This window comes from Molothrus ater, chromosome 7 (assembly GCF_012460135.2).
Source record: "Molothrus ater isolate BHLD 08-10-18 breed brown headed cowbird chromosome 7, BPBGC_Mater_1.1, whole genome shotgun sequence".
NCBI classification, from domain to species: domain Eukaryota; kingdom Metazoa; phylum Chordata; class Aves; order Passeriformes; family Icteridae; genus Molothrus; species Molothrus ater.
This window is the reverse complement of record NC_050484.2, coordinates 17,726,446-17,751,174: the sequence shown is the minus strand read 5'-3', so window position 1 is coordinate 17,751,174 and position 24,729 is coordinate 17,726,446. Positions and strand designations below refer to the sequence as shown.

At 37.8% G+C, this 24,729-nt stretch overlaps 1 protein-coding gene across 3 annotated transcripts in view; it reads left to right on the top strand.

Annotated features, from left to right (window-relative positions):
* RAPGEF4 (Rap guanine nucleotide exchange factor 4) overlaps nucleotides 1-24,729 on the top strand; it is a 141,376-nt gene that overhangs the window by 47,851 nt on the left and 68,796 nt on the right. For all 3 annotated transcript variants that reach the window (XM_036386418.2, XM_036386417.2, XM_036386419.2), the window contains 2 exons: nucleotides 17,846-17,918; nucleotides 18,983-19,047. In XM_036386418.2, coding sequence (XP_036242311.1) covers nucleotides 17,846-17,918; nucleotides 18,983-19,047 — 138 coding nt within the window. The remainder of the gene's footprint in view (nucleotides 1-17,845; nucleotides 17,919-18,982; nucleotides 19,048-24,729) is intronic.

Sequence of the window (24,729 nt, the reverse complement as noted above, 5' to 3'; positions counted from 1 at the left end):
CAAGCAATTCTTATGTGCTGTTCTCAAAGAGACATCACAGCAGCTTGATGGTGACTTACTGCTATTTGAATTTATCTGGTTTGAGTTTCCTCTTTCTTTGAAAGGACTTAAACTTTTTTTTAAACTTCCTTCCTGATGTTTGTCTTTTTTCCAGATTCCAAAATTAGATCAAGTCACATTTCCTCATGGAACTTCGGCTTCAAGGAGGCATTGAGCTATTGCAGCCCCTAGTCTGAAGGTTCCTGCTCCAGTGGATGACCTGCGCTGTCATGCACAATATACAAAAACAATTGGACAATGGCAAACTTAAAAAGTTAATGCATGTCCTGCTTACTGTCCCATCCCCCTCAGCTTGTGCTTTCTGACACTTGCTTGATGTCGCTGAGTCCTTTTTGTTGAAAGTGCTGTTTAGTCCATGACTTGCCTGCTGCATTCTCATTTGACCTGTTAACTGCTAAAGCAAAAAAAGTTATTTTAAGAATTGGCTCGTCAAAGAGAGCATATCTCCTCCCTTCAAAGACCTCTGAAGATTAATATTTGATTAAAATGTGACTGCAGCATTAAAATGGGTGCCCTGTGTCTTTTTACAAATGAATGGCTGGCAAAGTTGTGTACTGTCTAGTTTTTAATTGGCAAATTATTCAGTTAGTGCTTCAGGGGGAGTTGCAGGGGAGGACAAGGAGTTAGATGATTTTTAGATATATTCATTACCACTTTTATCCTTAGAGATAGTCTGAATATGATTAAATCCCTACATGAATCCACAGATTCAGTTTAAATTTCTTCTCTGGAAATAAATAAGAGGACATGCTCTAAATAATGGAATAATATCCCAGGTCCTCACTTGGGCAATCCATATCAAAACCATGAGGCTGGATTTATGGTCATTCAATGGTGGCTGTACCTGTGACCCATGCAGCTGCTGCACTGTTCTTTTTGCCTGCCTCTGTTTGTTTGCTGCATTCTTTTTAAATTCCAGTGAACGGCTGCTGATGAAATCTGCTCTCAGAAAAATTTCAAGACCCAATTCCTATCCATTTATATAGTCTGATGGATCAGAAAGACAACCTAATGTTTAGATGTTACTGTATGCTCTACAGGATACTCTAGGGCAGTCCATATGGAGAGGGAAAGGAATGGGTAGACTCAGTGTACAGTCACCAGTGTACAGCTACCTGCTAGTTACTCTAGCACTGTTAGGAACACTTATCAGTCTGCTGCAGAACATACCATGGAGTAGGCTATCAGGAAACAGAAAGAAGCACAGCTTGGATCAGTTTGATTTTACTTTGGAGTTTGAAAGTCTTGATAGTGCTTTGTAAAGAGAAGAGACTGTTCCATTTGGTGTGTATGAGTTTGATATTGCGACCTTTGCCTCTGTAAGTAGTGTGATCCAATGTTACAGCTCATGAGAGTTAAGATAATTCTCAAGAGGGCTCCAGAAACACCCTTTGACTGGATCTCTTGTGTCAGTGTGAGGCTCCTGTGAAGGTCTTTCACTAATTTTCTTGTCTCGGTAGCTGTGTGCTGACTTTTTATTAGAAACAGAACAGCAGAAAATATTGTGAAATGAAAGAATGAAGACCGAAGGGCTGTTGTTATTTCCCAAGGACTCTCTTCCGAACTAGGAAGCTTGGTAGAAGTGAGATATCTGGGCAACCTCTTGTACCTGGATTCTCCCAGGCATGTAGACAGGCAGAGCACTATGGGTGGCAACTGCAGTCAGTGTTTGGTAGTTTTTGTTTTTTTTTTTTAATGTGCTCCATGAACTGCAAGACATACAATTGGGAATGATTGATTATTCTGGAGATTCATTTTCATACAGTTGGAGACAGTGAGACATTGCATGAAAATTCAGGGCAGACAGCAGTCAACTGTCATTTGAACTTTTCCCTCAGTGGAAAAATTATTTTTAATTAGAAGAAAGATCATACAGATAGGTTCTTGAGTCACCTTCATGTTATATTTTTCTTTTCTGGCTGATGTTAATTAAATCAGTTCAGTGAGGTACTCTGAGATGCAGTATGGAGTAGAGTGTACGCAGTATGTGCATATATATGCATCTTTGTTTCCATTGAAAGGCTGCTAAAATCGTATTTCTAAGATGCAAAAACAACTTTATGGAACAGTGGAAAGCAAAACCAAGTGCTGTGTTGCTTTTTAAAGGTTTTTAGTATGCTTTGGTTACTTTTACAAATGTCTAACTGGTCTACTGCAGGAAAGTGTAGATAGTTTCTCATGTTACACGGCAAAGGCAAGTTTTGTTTCAACACTTGCCATGTCCCTTTCTGGCTGTTCTTTCTTGGCTGCAGTTTCTAAAAGACCCAAATCTGTTCACTGATCCCAGTTCATGGGATCCCATGGGATCTGTTCACTGATCCCAGTTCAACCTTTGCAGACCTGGCCAAGAAGATGACATGGGCACAGGAGTAGGAGCCAGTGGCTGGCAAGGCTTAGGCCATTGTTGTGTGGAATGTTTTGTTTTGTGGAACCATGGCCAATAGCCTTGGGCTGCATGAGGAGGTGTGAAGGGCTTGGATGTAATTGGGATTTGTGCTGGTTCTTCAGAAAGAGAATTCTAAGAAAAGAGGTCTAAACAGACTAGCACACATTGTGGGTTGCCACTCAATGTCATCAGTGTCTGCTACAAAGTTGTAAAGCTAGGAAGGCAGGTAATTAGGTGCTGATGAAGATTGACTACAGGAGGGAGGAAAAAGTTTCTAAGAGGGTGGTATTGAATAACTACATCCATTACTGACTTGTACTCCTTGAGAAGGAGTACATTAGATAGAGCTGTACCTAATGAAAGCTTAGCATGTGAGATGTTTGTTGAAGTAGGAATTACAATGTTAGGGAGAAAAAAAAGCATTTAAAAATGTTTTGTTTCAACTTTTATTTATAATTTCAGGGTTAGAAAAAGGCGAAGCTGCAATGCCTTCTATAGCTAACATGAAAGTCTCAGTGGGTTCATTCCTCTACTCTCTCAGGACTTCCTGATTTTAAGTAGTAAAAGTAGTTTGATTTTACTAATATTGGGGATCAGTAAGAATGTATTAAAAAAAAATGCACATGGTAGATTAAATTATTGGTCTAACCAAAGTGTTACTGGTTACTACTCCAGGTATGTTGTGCTGGATTTGGGCAGAATGGAGGCCTGTGATGAATATACAGTCCCTGTGATGCTGCTGGACAAAAAATTTGTTGGTTATAATGCAATTGTAATTGAAATTCCTCCTAGTCTTTATTTGGTGGTTTTCCATATAGCCAGAAGAGCCTTGTCTATCTCCAGTTACCTTTGCAGCCAAGTTCCCATTTTTGTGCCAGCTTGCTCACCCTTAGCCATACTCCTGTCCTTGGGAGACAATGCTGGCTTGCCAGACTGGAGTTGCCCTGGATAGCCCAGCATAATGGTTGAAGTATGGCTGCTGTTTCAGAAGCTGCCACTGACATTAAACAAATCAGAACTTGCCCAGCACTTACTACTTTGGAAAAGCCATCCTCTTTGGAAAAAGCATTTTAACTCTGAATAAAACATTGGGTTGGCTTTTAGCTCAAGAATAGCACTTTATTCCACTTGAATAAATATCAGTACCGACAAGTCACCACATCATGCCCTGACCTTATGTAAGTGCATGGCAACATTCCAAGTTAATTTTGGCTATTATTTCCACAAACGTTGGACAGGCATTTGTAGGCATTTGATTCCTATTTAGGCAGTGCTTTAGCAGATGGGCTGTAAAACAACCTGACAATTATCAAGGATCCATGGACTGATTAGTTCTGGATTCAGACACTGACAATATCTCAGATACTTCCTTCCCAGCCTCCTCCTGAAGGCTTTGCATCTTTAAGGAGCATGTGACAGATGAGTGTTAACAAATGACTGAAGAGCTAGAATTTTATGAAAAGGTTTTGAAAGCAACATTGCTTTATTAACAGGAAAAGTTCAAGCAATTTAAAATCACTGGAAGACAAATACCTTCTGTTCTTACCTTTGTTCTTCACAGTCCATGAGGAAGGGCTGTCTACCAGTGTGTAATCAGGGAAACAAGTTTTCTTCTTGCTTCACTGGGCTCACGTTCGACCAGTCTGCTTTCTGTTTGGACAAGTGAGTGAAATACCTTGGACAACTAAATGAAGCTTCTAATGCTACTGGAAGATCACTCCTGGCACTGTCCCAGTTGGCCTTGCCATGTGCTGTCATTGCAAAGGTGAACTTCACCATCATGGTTCTACTTTTTAGGACTGTGTTGAAATAGGAGGTCATCTTCATTTAATCACCCTCTTATTGGAGTTGGAGTATTGGTACAGATAGATTTTAACCTCACATGGTAGCCCCAAGTTGCTATATGCTTCTAGTGGGATTCTTAAGAGGCACAGCACTTAGGTAACTGTTTCTGCATGCTTAATATCTTTAAATTATGTTCCTGGGTTCAGTGAACATCATTGCAGTGTAGTTTCTGCAATGCCTAAGTTATTCCTCTAAATGCAGTGTGGTTAAGTCATTCTGGTGCTTTGGGAAATTTTGTACCTTCAGCTTGCTTGCCAGTTGAATAGGGAAGCTTATTTTGTTGCAGATGCTTTGTGTAGGCTATCACCCAAAATATGAATGTGTGGAAACATAGACTCCTGCCATATTTATTTTGACATTTTTTATTTAATGTAAGGAAAAGCAGATTGAGATTGGTATTAATGTTTGACGAAATGCCCTCTCTCAGTGCTCTGTTGCTATACAGCAGTCAAATCCCACATACTTTACCATGCTCTGCCAGGGAGTCTACTAACCTTTCATATAATATTTAATAGGTGTTATAGCCAGTGCTGCTGAGTTGTTTTCCATACAGGAGGATTCTCAGCTATTTTTTCCTGCTGCCTTTGTAAGACTTGCACTGGTTCTTTCTACAGTGCCAGATGTTGTACATAAAGTAGGAAATTATATACTCTTCTCTTGCTTATTGAGCAGAGAAAAGAATCTACTTTTAAGACCTAGCAGGGAGAGGTTGCTAGAAATGCCAAGTTTAAAGAGAGAGATCAAGTATAGGAGATGAGAAGGCAAGACAAAACTCACTTGAATGTGAAAATGAATGCAAAATCTCAACGGAAACACATTTGATGTGCTGACATTAAAGGGATTGTACTGAATATATAATCATTATGGATATATGCAGGGGGTTTTGTATTGTACAATAATCAAATGAGTGGTTCTTTGTACACTGATGGGGATCTCAGGAGAGCTTTAATGATCTAGATTTAAAGAGATACCAGCCCAGTTATGGACAGTGGTATTTGTCTGTTTCTGAAGGAATGCAATGTGAGAATAATACTATATGTATATGATCCTTAATCTATGTATCTTGAAGCGTTTTACAAATACTAAGCACTTAATTCAGTAGCATTCTGCTGGGCTATGTTCACAAGCATGGTGATGCACTAAATACAGAGATTAAGTTGAGGAGCCCCTTGTGGATAACCCTAGTGCCCACCTGGCCATGCCTGGACTAGAGGTTCTTTTTATTTGCCCTGCAGTTTTTTTCCTGTCAGGTACTGAGGAGCAGTTGTTTGGCCACTATACTGCTTAATAGCCAAGTGTCTTGTGCTGCTGTTCCAGTGTCTGCACACTGAACTCTGCCACCTGTCCATGCTGGAAGAGAGAGTGTGGCCTGGGATGTGTGGCAAGGGGCCACCACAAAACTGGCCTCTAGATGCCATAGCTACAGAGGTTTGAACATTCTGCTGCAAAGCATGAGAGGAGAACAGTAAAGGAAGACATCAATCATACTATTTCTCATTAGTAAGCAAAGCCTAACATATGACACAGAGAATTATAGTTTTAAGGGGATACATCTTTTATCTTTCAGAAATTTCTAAAAGATACTGATAAATTCAGAGTTGATTTGGGTCAAGCTCTTAATAGCATTTTCTATTATAGACAGAACCACTTTAGGAGTTCTTTATATGCATGTGTGTCACTGTTCTTTTTATTGTTTAGGGGCTATAGTAAGAGAGCTAGATAAAACAGCTCTGTGAAAGTTAGAGAAAAGGCAATCAAATTGTCTGCTGGGACTGCTGCTCCAACAAAGAGTGTCAGTTGAGTACAAAGTCTTGTCACTTTTGGCTTTCATCTTCTGGTAGCTTGAAACAGCTTAACTGGCCACCATGATCCTCCTGCTACTAGTATACACTCTGAAAATGTCTCCTGAATTACATCCCTATTGCTGCAGCTAACCTGATATATGAGCATTATTTTACTGTGTATTTATCTAGCACTGCTGTTTGCTTTGTGTAAATATTATTCCTTGTAATACATCATTTCCAATTGGTTCAGAACAAGAACTGCTGGGGCACATGAGAAACAGGTGTTGGGACCTCCCCAGCACTGCTTGATGTGTTTAATAATGTTTTTTCATCCTTTAAATAAACAAATGAAACATGATTCCATAAACTATTAGCAGGAAACACAAATATATAGAAGAAGTCAACGGTTGAAAACAGTGGACTAGAATGATGTTTTACTCCCAAAATTGATGATCTATTACTGTATGCCCTGACCTCATGAAATCTATCCATCTAGTGGTTAGGTTGAGATTTCAATATGCTAATGAAATTCTTTTTAGCCATGTGCAAGGGGAAACCCAGAAGAAATGGCTGTTTGCTCCATTGGAATGGAAACGTAAAAGTTCAGAAAAAAATATCAGTTCCTAGTAAGTTGTCTATGGAATAGATAATTTTTAAAGTTTTAGAATACACTTCTAAAAGCCAGATCCTTCAGAATGACAACCTAAATGCCACAAATTTTTCACTCAGAACATCTTTTACTAGTTTGAAATAAGTTGTCTTAGTGCAAGAATCAGCTTTACTCATTGCCCCTCTGATGGGGAATATGCTTCCTAAATTTCCCTGGAGAACTGCTGTGTTGTTACACTCATAGTATGTGGCTAACTTTAAAGGTCTGTTAGTGAGTCTTCCACAACCCCTTTTCTCTTTCTCTTATTGGTGATTGTTTACAGTGTTCCATCCTCATCATCATAATCATCATTTGTGTAGTCCTATGTAAACTTAACACTGTGTCTCCTTGAATCTGATTATATCTAGTTAAAACTCTGTCTGGGACAGGGTTGGCTCCATTTTATAAATTATTTGCTTCCCTTTGTGGTGGTACAGCTTCAGTGCAAGAGTGTAATAAATAGATTTTTGTTTCAGCCTTTGGAGGTCTGTCCTACAGTGAATGCCAAAGCTGTGAACTTCTTGTTCTCAGTTAGCTCATGCTCTGATGGAATCATACTTGCTTTATGTGAAGAAAAATCTCTGGTGAAACATTCTCATCTTGAGTTTAGTTAAATTGTGCCTTTCTGCATCTTTTGTGCCGTGTCACTTGCCTGGTTGCATCCTGCCCCTAATTGCACTCTAGACATTTCTGTTTGGCAGGAGGGAGACAGGATCTGACCTTTTATTTTGTGTGTAGAACTTAGCAAAGCTGGACCCCCAGTTAAGCTGATTTCAGGACTCTATTTGACAAAGAAGGAGACTGATGTAATGTTACTCTCTGTACACTCTTTCTTTTTCTGGAAAGATTATTATTCACTTCAGTTCTGTAGTTTACCCTTCATTATCTTGTGTCTCCATGTTTCTCATGTTCCTCTTGTTCCATTTTTCTCTTTTGGTCATGTATTCAGCCTTAAAATCTCCTTAATATTTTTTTCACTTGAGAAATTCTACAGTGCATCTTCATTACTGAGCCCCACTGCATATCTCAAATGCTGCTCTAACCTTGATGATGAATAACATGACAGATTGTAGGTAGATAGGATGAAAACTGATAATGAGGAATGAAAATCAAGTTTACCATTTTTTTGTGGTTATATATTGTACTGTGAAGGAAACACCCCTTCAGAAAATGAAATAAATAGAAAACAAAATCAGATAATACAAATATTTAATAAAATATTTAAATACTTTTATTTACTTAATACTTACAATACTTAAATATTTAATAAAATATTTACAATGGTTTTTAACAACAAATTCCTCCCCACACAGAAGTGTCAGCTAGTAAAACTAGGCTATATACTTGATGTCCAAGTCAATTGGAAAAAATCCAGAATTTGAGTAATTTTTAAATGCTGACTAGAAGAATTTGGATTTATTTTTTTTTACACAATTGAATTAATCTGTGAGAATGTTTCATCATTTCTTTAACCAAGTCACTGTTCAGAATCACAGAGCAGTTTGGACTCTGCCTAGTGTTTACTGTTTTAATCCTTTAAAACTCACATATTATATTTTCTTCCAATTTTTCTTTATAATTTACATCCCAGAGCGACATAATGAAAAATATTGCAAACATTTAGCATGCCTCACTATGGAAAATAGAGTAAAAAATAGAAAAAGCTTGTGATTGGATAATTGGCACAGACTTGTTGATTTGTGTGCTGTTCATCTCAATTTGCATAATCTTTAAACCTAAACTATCTCAGCACCAGCCAAGTTTAAGGAGCCAAGCTTCTGCCTGTCGTGGAATTGTATACCTGTTTCTAAGACATCAACAGATAGGACAAGAACACATGGTCTAGCTGCAGCAGGGGACGTTTAGGTTGGACATTAGGAAGAAATTCTTCACAAAAAAAGGTTACTGAGCACTGGAACAGGCTGCCCAGAGAAGTGATGGAGTCACTGTCCCTAGAGGTGTTTAGGAAAGATTTGGTGTAGTGCTCAGTGCCGTGGCCTGGTTGACAAGGTGGTGTTCAGTCATAGGTTGGGCTTGAGGATCTCAAAGGTCTTTTCCAACCTAGTTGTTTCTGTCACTCTGTGAATTGCTTCTCAGTGGAAAAAAGAGAGGAGGGAGTTTATTACACATATCTATAAGCTGCATCACATTCTCTCTTTTTTTGTCCTTTTTTTCATAGTGTGCCGTCTTCCTTGTAGTAGTCTCTTCATTCCTTGTGACAACTGCAGTGGGTTGAAGGAGTCTATTTAGGCTATATATTGCACCCCCCTCCTGCCCTCCACCCATTTTCAGTCCTTTCCTTCTTATTTCTTGGTACTTTTTCTTTCCTTTCTAACATCTAACTTCCAGTGGGACTTCCTTACTTCTTCTCATCCCTGTGTGCCTCCATTCCTCACTGTCCCCTCTTGTCAAGAGGTTTGAAAATGTTTCTAGGGCTAAGCTGAAGGGAAATACTGTTACTTTTTCCCTAAGGAAAGAGTTGTACAACAAACAGTCACAGCAGGACTCCAGGTCAGAGCTGCAGCACTGACAGCAAAATAAATTGTCTGTGATTTGAGGAAATCACTTGCACTGATCTCAGTCTGTAGGAAAAACCTTGAAAACTGCTCCATCCGAATAAGGGTGTTGCATTGCAGTTTGTTCATGCAGTTTACTTAATCCTTGTTTATGGCACAGCTGAATCACTGTTACCAGTGTTTGCTCTTCAGTTTGATAAAAGCCAGTCATTGCCATCCAATAAATTTTGAAATCTTCAGAAAAGATGCTGTTGTGCAAAAAGAGATTATGTTTAACAGGCTGTTAAGAGGTCTTTTGTAGGGAACTTCAGACCTGAGAGCCATGAGATGTTGGACTGTTAATGTGGATGCAAAACAGTGTAACTAAACACTGTATTACAAAATAGCTGAAAAATTATTGTGAACTCCTGCATATATTATAATGCACTGTGCATGAAGGGGACTCCAGATTTGAGGAGTAGCTTGACCCTTGGGAGGTTTATGCTGACAAGGTAATTCCAGTGGTGCCATTGCAAGGACTGCAGGGTGAATTGGAGGCCCATGTATTTAGGGTTGCTGTAGGGTGATATCAGTCTGATGGTGAGTGATTTTCTGGCAGAATACATGCTTTTCACTGGAAGAAATCACCTGTGTTCAATCATACTTCCTGAAATAGGATTGTTTACTTTGTCTTTACATTTTTCCCTCTTATTTTGTCTTGTACTTGCTTTGATTTCTCTGCAGTGTTCCTGAGTGAGCTACACAAACTGCTTTTAAAGCAGCTCACACTGTAATCAAAATAATATTTAAAAAGCTTTGAAGAAAGATGAATGTTATAAGGGAAATTGTATGTTTACTTATTTACACTTATTAAATATCCTTGTTATTGTTATGCACAATTGAATAGAAACAGTTTGGAGAATTATCCATGAAAAGGAAGCCTTTGATGTTAGATGAGTATTGGAGGTTGATGTGTGCTTGTTTCTGTGAGAAGCAAAAGCAGTGTTAGATTGACCCCACTGAACTACTTAAGAGGTTTATATTGATTGTAGAGTAATTAATATTTAACCCAGAGTTTCCTTCCAGATGAAAAAATTTCCTCCCAGAAAAATTTCTAGATGAACATACTTCTATGTTCAGAGGTTGTAAATGTGAAAAGCAGAGTTACAGATCAGCTCACTCAGCTCACCAGCTTTTTCTTTGTTTCAAATCACCTTTTAAAAATACATGTAATGGGAGGGAAGAAAAGAAACTGTTTATAATAACCATGAATAAAGCCACTGCTGTGCACAGTGTCATCATAAGGCCAATGTGTCATTTCAGTTGCACTTAAAACCTATTTTTAAGACTTTGCTACTGCAGAGACCTTGTAGTGAGCTTACAGAATTTTACTACAGAGGAGTATGACTTCGGCCCACTGTCAGAGCACAGCCTGTAGTGGTAGGTTTCCAGTTTTTCTCTATCTCAGCAGCACACACCTAGTTTCTCATGAATATTTTCAGATTAAGTCTGTTTCATTACATTCATGCAAAGATTTGTAGGTCATATGTGTCAGGCCTTCTGTGTTTTCAAGGTGGCAGTCTCAGGGTGAAACAGCAACTTGGTTTAGAGGCTCTTACTGGCTTCCAGCTTGCTAAATACACACAATCCTTGCTTTTTCAGTGTGATAGTTGGAGGGTAAGATATGTTATCAGAAGATATCAGAAGATGCTTATGTTGCCACAATTACAGAATTTACTGTTCTGTCAAAGCACTTTCCACATATCTCTCTTTGAGATATGACCTTTTCTCTCAGCTGAAGCTCTAGTTCAGAAAAATGCTGAAGATCAGTCAGGGGTGCACACAATATAGAGGAAAAACTGCAGGAGGCAGCCTGTAGCTGCCCAGGTGAGAAACTGAACAAAGCCAGCATCATTCTGTATTTGTGAGTCTCCTGTTACTTGTCTTGCAAGCTGAGATCATCTGAAAGAACACATCTTTGTTTCTCTGCTCATTATTATAGTTTATGTGAAAATAAGAGGTGTGACTGTCTGAAGGTAAAAGGAATTATTTTGTACCTGGAACATTAGGAAATTGTTCTTCCTCTTGTGCTTGACCCAAGAGATGATTCTAGACTTTGCTTCATCTAAGTCTTGTTAATATAAGTTTAAAGGCTGGCTGTAGTGGTAAGAAAAATTATGTTAAAATAGCACATTATTCTGAGTTGTTCTGCTCTTCGTTTTTGAGATGTATCTGCTGGCTTTGCTAATAAAGATGCAGGTTTACAATTAGTGTTGCGGAACAGTTTGAAGAGGAATGAGGTTCTGTTCTGTCACTGTGTTGTTCAGCTAATTCCAGCTTAGGTGTGATTTGATGCTTCTCTCCTACATGTGATAATGGAAGAGGAAGAAAGGAGAGCAGCACGTCTTTATTTTATGATCTTATATTGAGTTTGAAGCACTGTTGGTGACATCATCATTTGATTTTAAAGATATCACAGTGAAAAAGTAAATATGGAAATGTATAAAGCTTTTTCAGCCCCTTTCAAAAGCTTGAACTTGATGTTAAAGGCAGTTAAGTATTTTCTCCTGTAAATATATTATCTGCTTTATGTTTACACAATTGAAGTAAAATAAAACACATAGATCAGATGGACTCTTTGTTCTTAATTTGGTTTTTTTGTCCTCTTCTAAGCGTATGCAATCTTTCCCACCCCTCCCAGCCAAGTCCTGTCACCACCCAAGTGCATTTCCTGAGTGGATTTCTCTAGGAGACAGACTTGGAGAGCTGTATGATGGCATTTCTATATTTAAATTAGATGGAGCAGAATAGGCTGTATAATTTGCTTAATCAGTGCTCATGCTCTAATTTCCTTGGATGAGATTTTTTTTGTTGTCCAGTCTTATCTTTAGCTTTCTATCTGGTAGCCAAGTCTGCTATTTGGCATGATTTCAGAGAGTTGGGTGCATTTTTCTTCTGACAAAATATCAAGGGGATGCTGTGATAAAGCAAATTCTGCACACAGAGCTTTTCAAGCATGATAAATTGATTTAGGTGGAAATGTGACAGGAAAATACATGTCTCCAAAATAAAGAGATGGTGTAAAATAAAGCGTAGTTGATTAGAGCTGTGCAGAAACATTGTGAAGATGGTAAATAGGTAAATAAATGGAAAAGATGCAGATTCATCTGCTGTTACATAAACTGTACCTATTCTGGGATCAGGATTCAGCAGTTTTGGTACAGGCATTTCCTGTAGTTATTTTATCTGAACATGACCAAATAGTGCTTCACTTCTGTTGTTTCAAACCTTTTCTATCACATTTTAATGACTTGATAGACTGATGTATACAAAACAATCTGTTTCTGTTCAGTAAGTTGTGGTGAGATCTTCACATGGCTTCTTTTCTATTTTTCCATGAAATAAAATACATTTTTGCTATTGTAGCATTATATTTTTCTAATAACTCTTAATAATTTCCTTCAGAAATACCTCAGTTCTGTTCTCTTACCTGTGCTGTTGATGACAGCAAATGTTTATATTCTGTTAATGACAAAGGCAGACATTTAGCAATAGTCAGGATACTTGGTGTTCTAGAGTAAAGCACCAGTTTCAAACAATGATTTTTTATCTAGTATTAAATAGCCATGGGTTAGGTCCTTTTTGTGATAGCCAGTTAAGTGACATTGACCTGAAATGTATGGAAATTTTCTGATTGAGCTTGCTTAGAAGAAATACCCTTGGTAATTTGTAAACATCCGAAGAAGACAGTATCTGAAGTCAGAATTAGGCTGAGTCTGTTGGGGGACTCAGCACATACTTTTGGGCAAAAGCAAGGGTGCTGTTTGTTTTCCCCTTTGTAACAAGATTGGGATGAAAAACAAGTATCAGTGTGATAATCAGTCTAGGGTGGTTTTTTTTGGTGAAAATCTCTAGGAACATTAGGCACTTTTTGTTGGATAACACAAACAGATAGCAGGAAGATGACCTGAGATTTTACCCTTCAGTTCAGTGAAAACCAGAGTATGAACTCTAAAGGCAAAAGTCTGGATTTTGCAATCTCCATTTGATTTGATGAGTGAAAAGAAGGCCCAACAATCTTCATGGGCTCTTTCTGTCAGGGGCTTCTCTCCTTATTGTTCTGGAGAAAAGAGGAGAAACAGTGCACCACGGGAGTGGCATGCCCTTGTGAGTAATGCTCATGAGGGACGTGGTTCACTGCCAGCTTAGAGGAAGAATAGAGTTGTACTGAGAGCATCAGTGATCAATTATATATTGTCAAAAGAAAACAGAGAAGCTGGCTCATATTGTCAAGCTACAGCATATATTCCCCAAGAGAAACCATTGCAGAAGTATTGACAGCTAGTACAGGAGTTTTGCAGACCTCAGGCAATAGTCACAATAAGAGCATCTGATGATATAATTGCACAAGGTTTTGAAAAATGCATGAAAAGGTCACCTTGATGTTTGGCTTAGGACTTCTATATCTGAAATTAATTATTTTGCGTTACTCCCAAGTTTGCAAGTTAGGCAGGCTTTGCTTTGTCACCTTCTGTGTTCAAAGTTAGAGGTAGGCAGAAAAGGAGGCAGTAGAAATGGTAAAAAATGACACCGTGATTGAGATTGTGACTAGAGGAGAAAGATGGAAAAAGAAAGTTCATGTATTGAACCAAGCACCTTTGGAGGTCTACAAAACTGTCCCCAGTACAGGACACTTAATTCCTAGTATCTGGCCACAGATTCCTTGGATCTGTAGATTGACCATGGTATGGGGAAGCATCAGAAGCCTGAGTTCCTAGTGCTACAGACCATCACTGCCTGGGTCCTTACTGCACAGCCCTTACTGGCCAACTGCAGAACTGCTGCCCTTGGGAATATTTGCTGTAGAACCTGTGTGGAAATCTTCATACCCAGGGGCTTTTCCCTTCATCAGTCCTGTGTCTTTCCTGTTAGAGTGCCTGGGGTTTTGCTACACAGTGAACATGGATAACAAAGGCTCATCTATATTCTTTGCATGTACCTGGCTTATTCTGGAATGTTTGTAAACAGTTATTAGCTCTTCACTATTAGCAGCAGAAGAGAAGGGACTAACCAAAAAGACCAAAGGCATATTTTATATGTCTTGTGTATGCTAGAAGTGTTTTTCAGGAATTTAGAGATAGCTTGCATCACAATTGTAGTAACTGCCTTTCTAAACGTTAGCATATAAAAATATGCCTAATTATGTTCAGTGGTTGAAGAAAACCTATTGTACTCATGAAAGCTTATAAGATAAACTGCAGCTAACTACAAATAAAGCCTTAATTTGAGCATACAAAGAAACACACTGAGAAACCTGACAGCGAGTGGCCTTAGAAACCGTTCCCTCACAGCACCTTCCCAGCAGGGCAAGTGTGTGATTCTGTTTCTTCCTTTTCTTCTCTCCCCAACTGTTTCTTGTCACCAGTCTTCTTTGCTTTAGGCCATAGCAGTGGCTGAAAAGGTCAAAATGTGTTAATTTTCACCACTGCATGGGTATGAGGCAGTCAGCAACTGGAAAAAAAAATACTGTCTTTATTACTCATGCTGTCAGATTAGATGTGGGAATTGTCTGTTATTTCAGCTGTTGCATGATAGAGTTTATAAATTGGTAGAAATCTGAAGGCAGAGTGAATAGGTCAATGAATGTAGCTTTAAAAGCTGCTGTCATGTTGGATTTACAAAACTTGAAGAGTTCTGGTAATAAACAAGCGTATGATGATTTGATAATTGTTCCTGTCTTTCATAAGGAAAGCCTTTCCAGACTTCATACTACCTGTGGAATATATTTTCAAAAGCCTTTTGTAAATATCTTGTCTGTATTTCTTCAGGATGATTTTAAATGCCACCTATGAATATAATTTTATTTACTGAATTTTATTTTCATTTACAGACAATATGGTAACAAGATAGGTCTCATTATCTCAGCTTTCACTGATGTCATGCCTGGAACTTTATTATTCCATCTGATACTGGCAAATCTTTATGCAATTACTTAGATCTGTCTTTGTCTTTTAGGTTTCCCAGCAAACAGTGTTTCTCTGACTCCTTGAAATAAGTTTCCCTTGACATTTAATTTGGCTGATGTGGTGACACAAGTTTAGGCATAAATTATACCCTTTATGTCAGCCCACACCCACTGAGATATCCTCATGAGAGACCATGTGTAGGCAGTTGTATCAGCCCTCCCTCCAGAGATACCCAGATATAGAAGAAAGTTTCATTTATGCGGAGGTGCCCTGGAGGAGTATGAACAACTGAGCTTTCTGAGGGCATGCCTTGAATTATTTCTTCTGCTGGTAATGCTGCTTGAGCTCCTTCACAGGCAGCACTGCTCACAGGGTTTGCTGTATCAGACTCATAAGTGGACTGGTGCCGGGGCACGGTGGGACCCTCATGCAGGAGGTGACAGAGGGGACATCCTTGGGTGTGATACCAAGTTCCTGCCTTATGTCTCAGGAGTCTGTTCCTGGTGAACTTTGGTGTCCTGCGCATGAGTTGTGCCTGAATGGGATTAGATGCCTCCTCTAAAGTTATGTATCTAATTCTGGCTTACTCTCTCCCTGTAGTTTTTTTCCTGAAGATGGGACCTCATATCTTTTGGAAATTGTATGCTGTGTCCTATGTTTTGTCTCATGAGAAGAATAATCAGGAAAAATACTAGAGAATTAATCAGAAAAAAAAAATGCCATGCAGTGTATGATGGCTGTGGACATGATATAGGAAATAAAAGAAAAAACTACTCTCTTCCCACAGTTTAAGCTCCTTATAGAAGTGGCTTAAATGTGGACTAGTAATGTATTTCTGGGAAAATGCTATTTTGGGAAAAACAGAAAAAAGAAATTAATATCAGCTAAATGTTGATGAAGAAGAGAAAAACGTCTTATACTATCTGTTTTTATCTTGTCCCAAATGAAACATTCCAATTTTACATCTATAAATTACATTTCAAGACCAAATTCAGTCGAAGGTAGAACAAAACATTTATCTACTATTTGAATAAAATGTTATTTCAAACCATTGGGACACACTTTTGGTTTGGTTTCCTTTCTTTTGACCAATGAAAATTACTTTTCCCCTTGGTTTATATGTGTGATTTACTAGTTGAACTGAGAAAATAATTATTTCTTATGTTCTTCCTCTCATTGAGTTCAGGCATGGGACTGGATGCAGAATATGGGAACTGAATGGTTTGAGAAAGAAAATAGGAGAGTTTTATCCTCAAATGAAATAGCATTTGTTTTGTGTGACTGACCAGGGATATAGCATAGATTTGCTTTTATGAGTATTCAGCTGGATTATGGGTGAGATTTAAATAATATGTTACTAAGCTTTAGGATGTAATAGCTTGTCTAAAAATAGGATTGGATTATTAAGATTAATGTAATCTTTGTAGCTTTTGTTATTATTTAGAATGCAAGACATTCAGTCTTTAGTGTTAGAATTGATGATATTTTCATTTCCATTTCCAAGAAAAAGAAATATATGAAGGATAATTCAAGCATTGTTAAAATTCAACAGGCAACATTTTAAAAGTGAATACATCCAAACAACTCCATAGAGCAAAGGATAAAACTTTGAAATTAAAATTGCACTATTGCACTAAAATTGCACTTTCTCAGTTATTGTGTGTGCTTAGTTGCAACCTGCATGGATTTCAGCTGGTTGATTGTTCATGTCGAGCTCACTGCACACCCAAAGGACTGTATGAGAATTTTATTTACGCTGAACATCAGAATCCCTATTGCACAAGTGTGTTTTCTGGCAGTTCCAAAAGGGAATTATAATTGTTTATCCTTAATCATGACAGTAACATAGTGTGATTTGAAACAAAAATGTGTTTCTTAATAATTGAATGATTTGTATTTGATAAAAGGACAATTTTTTCCTTTGGTGTTACTTTTGTTGCTTCTGTGAGTTTCTTAAGCCTTAGACAGAGTTTTGAACCTTACTGATCATGTCATCAGCAGTCACTGAAGAAAAATACCAGTTGCTGACATGAGGTACAATTACATAGCTTATGGTGGTATAAGGGATGTTATTTTTACAGTTACAAAGTTTCATCTGCTAATACAGTTTTTGTGTGAGGATATACATAATATGAGGTGTGAGGACTGTGTGTTCCGTAGCCTTGTAGTTTCTGAGTACCAAGCTTAGTGTCTTGGGTTTAAATGTTTTGTTTTCACTCTACATCCTGTGTATTCCAAATCTGACACGAAAACTGTTGTAAATGATTTTTATGAATCCTTAGCTCATCTCCATTCCTGTAATAAAGTAGCTTTCTAGCTTGGATTCAGATAGGTAGTGTAATTTCAAATGAGCTTTAAAACAATCTTTATGGGAAATCACACAGCTAAGTAAAACATTGATTTATTAAAAACCTCAAAGTCATGCTTTGGGGAAGATGAAAGAGGGAACTGGTTTAGCACAACTTTGAAATAACAGCAGTGTGTACTCCAGTCAAGAAAGCAGACCTTGTAGTGTTAAGAGTAAAGACATGTTTGATTGTCTCATATCTCATGTGTGTGTGAGAAGCACAAGGCAGGAGACACAAGAATAAATAGCACATATTTCCTTGAATGGCTTTTTACATCTGTACCTGACTGAATCTGCCATCATTGTCTTTCAGAAATATCGACAGTATATGTCTGGACTTCTCACTCCTCCTTATGGTGTTATGGAAACTGGCTCCAACAATGACAGTAAGTATGAGAGATTAGATATGAGGTGGTGGGCAAGCAAATGAGAAAAGGAAAGAAAGGGGAAGATGGAAATTCTCCAGGTTTGGGTACTGAACTTTAAAAATGTAATTCAGTTTGGTATTACAGCTGCATTAATACTGCATGTAGTAGAAGACACTTTGGAACTTGCCCAACTGCCTTCCCAGCTGTGTACAAGTGTACACAGAGCTGCACCAAAATCTGCACTATGACCCAGGCCTGTTGATGAAAACATACTGGATGATGTTGTGCAGCATTTTACTACTTGTGTTACATCAACCATGGAACATGGCCATGAGTCCTGTTAGTAAAATAAATATAACAAACTGTCTCAGTTTTTTTTTAGTTAGGATGGGCTACACAATTTGCAGGAGAATCTAGGTTAGTGCTTGAGCTTGCAGTAAACATGCTGCTCTCTAATCTTTGTTACACAGCTAAATAATTTTGGGTATGTCTCTGCCTCATGAGAACCTGTCAAGCTGTGGGAGAGTGCTGTAGACATGAATCCTAGGGCAGCCTTTGGAATTCATCACTTATGTAAAGCAAAACAGTTATATTTATTTGCCAGGGATCCTCTGGATGCCAGGCAGGACAATTTCTGATGGCTAGCAATTGCATCTGCACATTGTGTCTCCTATGTTAGACGTTCAATATGTTTTCTTTGCAGGATAATAGTTTAGAATATCATAGCTATGCTGATTAGTGCAAACTCAATGTCACATTTGACTGCCAGGTACTGAGACACAGATAATGTTAAATGAAAAAGTATAAATAACTCCTGTATACATGCTTCAGATACTAAATTTTGAATAAGAACCGTGCTTAACAAGCTGTTTAAAATATTGACCCAAGTTAGCTTTTTGTCTTTTTTGTGTTCAGCAGAGGAAGCTTTTTTCTGAATATATGTTTTGCTCTTTAAAAATTGCAGATTAATGTGTGTGTTATCAAAGTATTGAACTCTCAAATACGCTGTTCTACTAATAAGTATTTCCACTGTCACTCAAAGAATGTACAGTATGTATTTATTTTCTGTATTCTTTTTTTAGGAATGCCAGATAAAGACAGTATGTCAAACAGTGCTCTTTGCCAAGTTTCTAAAAATTGTAATAAGGTAAATCACTCACAGTTTTGCCTCTTTCTTTTTGGTTTTTTTTTTTTTTTTTTTGGTTTTTTTTGGGTTTTTTTTGTTTTGTTTTGTTGTTGTTGTTGTTGGAGGGGGAGGAATTTGGTTATGAAAAATGTAAAAGTATTCAGCATTCAATTGAAAATAACTGAGTGCAAATGCAAGCGTGTGGTTGATGCATTTGAGTACAGTATACAAATTATAAGAATTCCTTAGACCTTTTATCATTTAACTGAAGAAAGCAGCTGGTTCAGGATTATTACAAAGTGTACTACTACCCAAGTTTGTGTTACAGTCTGGTTTCTTGGTCTTTGTTGGAAAAGTGCTGAGGATAAGGAAGAAAGGCAGTGCTATGACAAAACCAGTGGATAACCAGTGGATCATAAAATTCATTATTAAATCCTATTTTAAGGTGTACCTGAGTCTGAACTGATGCATAGGCATTGTTCTGGCCCTTTGCTCAGGGTGAATTTTCTCCTATGTTCAGAGAGCAGCTTTACATCCCAGCTCTCCTTTGTAAAATAGTTCTGTGCCTTCAGCCTCTCCAGATGAGGACCCACATGAAAGAACTCATGAATATTTCTGTGCCAGCCTCAATAGTGGGATAGAGTATATATATAGATTAATAGTGGGAAGAAATAGTGTGAGACATGGCTGTAAAGATTGATAACTTCTAGAATTTCTGTATGGCAGGATAGAAAAGTTTCAGTAATAAACAGATGCTAGGTTGCTTTCTTTCTAGACATGGGAGCTTAATTGGATGCATTTGTGTGATGTCTTTAAAAGGTTAAAGGTATTTTTGTTGCACAAAAAGCATCTCTTGACAGCAGATGAAGACAAGGAATATTTTAGTGTGTTTCCTTAATGCAAAAATAACTACTTCCACCTCTCCCCGTCTGTCTGTCTTGCTTCCTCAAGAGTACTGACCTTTTTTAATTGTCACATTTAGCTTTTATTTAATGTATACATGTAACAGTATGCAGTTCCTTTTCCTAGAGCCTTATTCACTAGCTATACTAGTTCTGGACACAACCTTATCCTGTAGGAACATAAATATTTTTCCATGCACTGAGTAATTGTTCATAGATACTTAGCCCCTTGGATTCTGGAAGAATTTTATGTTACAGTTATGAATTATGTCTAAGTGCTTCTTTAGGTTATTGGCATTTCAGGTGTACACTTGGAATTAAGCCTGGTCAGGGGTCTTGCTGGATTTCTCAAGGAAAGCACCAGGTGCAGAATTCAAACTAAAAGATGTTTGTGTGTTTTCTGAAGCAGATAGAAGTAACAGGTAAAGGTAAAAAGATAAAAGCATCTGTCTCCCCTAGAAGGTAATATCCCCCCAGTAATGGGAGGTGATGCTCAGCTAAGGGTGGTAAACACTTTCAGGTACAAAGTATTTTAGAAATTGAGCAAAATTTAATGAATAATACTTTTGCCAATAGCTGGGCTTTTCTAGCACAACAGGATTCTTCCTGTACAAAATAATTTCTTGAGTAGGAGACAGAGCTTGGCTAGGGCAGGCTCAAACTGCTCAGTGACTTTTACAAGAACAAAGTCCTTTGCAAACCATATTATCTTCCTTTCCAAGACGTGTATGAAACAGACATCCTTCTCCCTCCCACACTGTACACGTTTCTCTGGAGAGAAGCTGAGTGAGTAAATACGTGACAAACACTTGTCACCTTGTTTCATCCTGGAGGCACTCAGACAGTTCCATAGCAAATGTGGCAGAAGAAGCTACACAGCATAGAAATGGTCCATGAATTCCAGTTCTTTGTTTTCTCCATATGACCACAGCTCTCTTTAATTATGTTCAGTGAAAGGTAAATGCAGCAGAGGTAAATATGTGAGTATTTTGTTTACTGCATACAAACCTCATTCCTGCAGTTTTAAACTGTGCAACTGTTACAGTGCTTTCACAAAATGTCTGTCACCCTTCATGCCCTGCAGTCTGGTGAACCATCAGGGAGTTACTGGAATTCCAGGGCCAAATTCCCAGAGTTGTTGCCAGCTTTTCAAAACAAAAGATCAAGATACCAGAAAACAGTGCTGTATTTCTAGATGTTGCATATTTTGCTTATTTTTAGGATGATGCATGACTCCCAAAATGGCTAGTGCATCAGGGAAGGGCATTCATCCAGGGAAAGAGAAATGCTTTCAGGACATCTTTAGACTGCTTTAGATGGCCAGAATGTACCTGTGAGGCAGGCAGCAAATACAGTTCAGAGAGACCTGCAGACTACTCTGTAGTGTTCAGAAAAAGACTGAGTGAGGAACCGTCTGACATCCAGAGAAAGTTCCTCAAAATCTTTCATATGGTAAAAAGACATTGCACTCTTAGGCAGAAAGAGATAACATCTTTAATACTTCTGATCATGATGTATTTATTTCAAAGTGTGTATATGTTGTTTTCATTTTCCAGGGAAGTTTATAACTGTAAATAATTTGCTTCAGATGAAATTTAATGTATTCCTCTCTGGAGATATGAAATGCATGTTTTTCTTTTTTAGCCTGTGGTGAATCTTTTACAAGTACTCTAATAGATGTTTTTCCATAATTGCTAATTATTTGAGTTTCATCTTCATAGCTTAATTTTTTTCTTCTGTCACATCTATTAGTATTTGATGAGTAACATAAGATTTTTCTTCTAGTACATGCTTTGGAATTTTCTCACCATATGGGGATGTTTGGTTTGTCTAGTTCATTAAAATCTACAAAAAAAAATCTATTAGGAGAAAGCAACAAAGAGATTCTTTTTACCAAATGTGAATTCATTTGCATTTGGGGTTACATTATTGCACATCATTTAATGCAATATAGCAGTTAAATTGAGCATAAAATACTGAGAGGGAGTATATTACTGTCCCTAGTTATATTTTGGGGAATGGAAACAAAGTCAATTTAGTGCTGTCTTACATAAGGGAAAATGACAGAGCATCAGTCTTTTTAACTAGGGCAGACTGGGCTCTCTCACTCTAGTTTTTGAAAATTCCCATGGGGTAGAGTTGCATATGTGAGATAAATGTAACCCTAAAGACAAAATTACAAAATCAATAATAATTTCAAATACGTTTTTGGAAAAGATACAGAAGAGTACTTAGAACGCAGGGGAGGCCTGGTTCCAGCATGCAGACAGAATAGTTAGTGGTCCTGCTTCCATATATTGCCAGCAGAGCTGGCAGCAGGGTTGCATGATGCTTCCCACTACAGGAAGATAAAGTTCTTACAATTTGGCCACTTTTTCACCTGCTTATGCTGAATTCACCATGCTGAGAGTATGCTCCTGGCTGATTTTTAAATTGAAATGGATCAAACCCGTCTGACATTGAGCTGGAGGAAAATACATAGCACATACTAAATAGCTTTTTCCAGTTATCCACTGGGAATCCTATCCTTTGGACTAGAAGCTTGGCTTTTGGGGCTTGTTCGTGCAGTAAGGAGTACCATTTGTGAGCCCCTAGAAAATAACCTTATTGTTAAACATTGAAAAATGTCAGTTGAAACTGGCTCACCAGAGGCTTGGTGCAATTTCACTGCAAACTTGTGCACTCAGGCTTCTTTTAGACCCTTTACTGGTACCCAAGTAAGAACAAGAAGTATCCCATCTGCTCTGGAGATATAAGGTAGTTTGAAAGAAGAGGGTACTGGAGGAATGAGTTCTGGAGATAAAGGAATTAACGTGGGTAAGTGCAGAGGACACAGCCCCACTGAGAGCATGAATCTCTACTGTCTTGTGGATTGTGGTGCTGAATGCAATTTTTTGCTATCAGCAAATGTCTTAAACTCCTTTGCAAATTGTGGATGCCTGAAAGCATAGAAATGATACACAGAAAGAAGAGAAATTTATGATTTGTGAGTTATTTATTCAAGTAGTAGATAGGAAGAAATTGCTAATGATCCAAGATGAAGTTTTATATTCTTTTCCCTAACGGAATCTTCATATTGCAGTTTGCTGAAAGAACCCCTACATCCTTAAGATCCCACACAAAATTCTGCTTGAAAGGAAGGCTAAAAATTAAGTGCCCAAAAGCAGAGTATTTCAAGAATGGGGGCTGATTGAGCAGTGTTAATGAAGTCCTCTTATCTGTGTTTGTTACAGTAGAGACTTTGATTGCCTTCTCCCATACATTTTTGCTGTGACACACTACATTTAAACAACACCTTACCTCAAAAACCATGCTACCTTTCTTTTTGTACAGCTTCACCTCAGTGACTGTGTAAAACATACATGAGTTTGCTCCCTCTTCATTGAGAGCATACATCCTTTAATGGGGAAATGCTTTTCATCTCCTTTGTACTGAGGAATCCATGCTGAACACAGAAGACAAAAGCAGATAAAGTTGTGCAAATTCATACAGTAATTGTTGCTATTGGGTGAAGAATATGTATTCTTTTGTGAAATCTTTCATGCTGTATTTCCTTTATGTTCCCTAAATCGTCTGCAGGTTTTTATTGTGATATAGAGTTGCAGGAGCTCCCCCTTGTGCACGAAGTAATATTTGAAAAACAAATTGATTGAGTTTGTGGTTGAAAAATCCCCTTTATGTTTTTCATGAAATGTCTCTAAATCCTCTAGACTAGAAGCTTATTGGAAGTGATTTATTTTAAGGTATTTTGCTCCTATAGATTGTGCTGCAATACTTCTGTGAAAGTCACCTTTCCATCTATCTTCTTTCCTGGCTAATATGATGTGGTAAAATAGAGATTCCTTTCCTTTACTGAATTTTCAATAAGATATAGTTACCATGTTGATTTTTATGTATTTAAATAATAGGGGTGATTGTGAAAACAGTATTTTTTCTTTTTATTAATTCTTAATGCATTTAGTGCAATTATATTGTAAAGATCTTAGAGTGGACAGAGAAGGCCATAATCAAGAGTTAATCCTCAAAGTATTGCAATTTCAACATTGCCTAGAAATAAACACTATAATTTTGCTTCTGATTTCCCTATATTTCAGTTTACTTTTCCTGGATGACCATTGTCAAAGGGAAAGCCTATTGAGCTATTCAGTGTATTGTTAAATGTGGATTTTGATAGAGCATTAGCAGAATTATAAGGGAAATGTTTCACATGCTCATGAAATTGTGAGCCAAAAAATAAAAAGAGCGAGAGAGAGGAGGAAAGCAGGCATTGTTCTATCAAAGTGCAATTGCAAGTTGTTTGTTTGAAAGTTGTATCATCTCCAACATACACATGAAAACTGTGTTAAAGGGTGACTTACTTTCTGTGTGGAGGGTTTATGTAGCTGCCCAGTGATACATGTGCATTAATTTCTGTTCTCACTTGGGTTCTGCACTGGACAGTTCTCCTATACAATATTTGCATAGGATTAAAAAATAATTCTCTTTTGTTTTCTGTTGTTGAAGAGATTTCATGAAAGCACTACATGCAAATATTTCTAAATAATGTCTTTGTGTAGTCCTAACTGTACCCATTAATTTCAAGGGTTACTCTGATATTTTGGCACCAGTTTCACATATATAAAAGTAATTTGCCTAGAAGTCTGTTCAAGTTGTTCATTTTTCTCTAGGTGAAAGTGTTTAGGGTTCAATTATTATCACAGCCTGTAACAATTTGGCTAGTGCAGAGGCTCTGCATATAGACCCTGGCAATGAGTCATACAATGACAGCTTATGGCAGGGGAAATACAAAGACAGGAGTTTG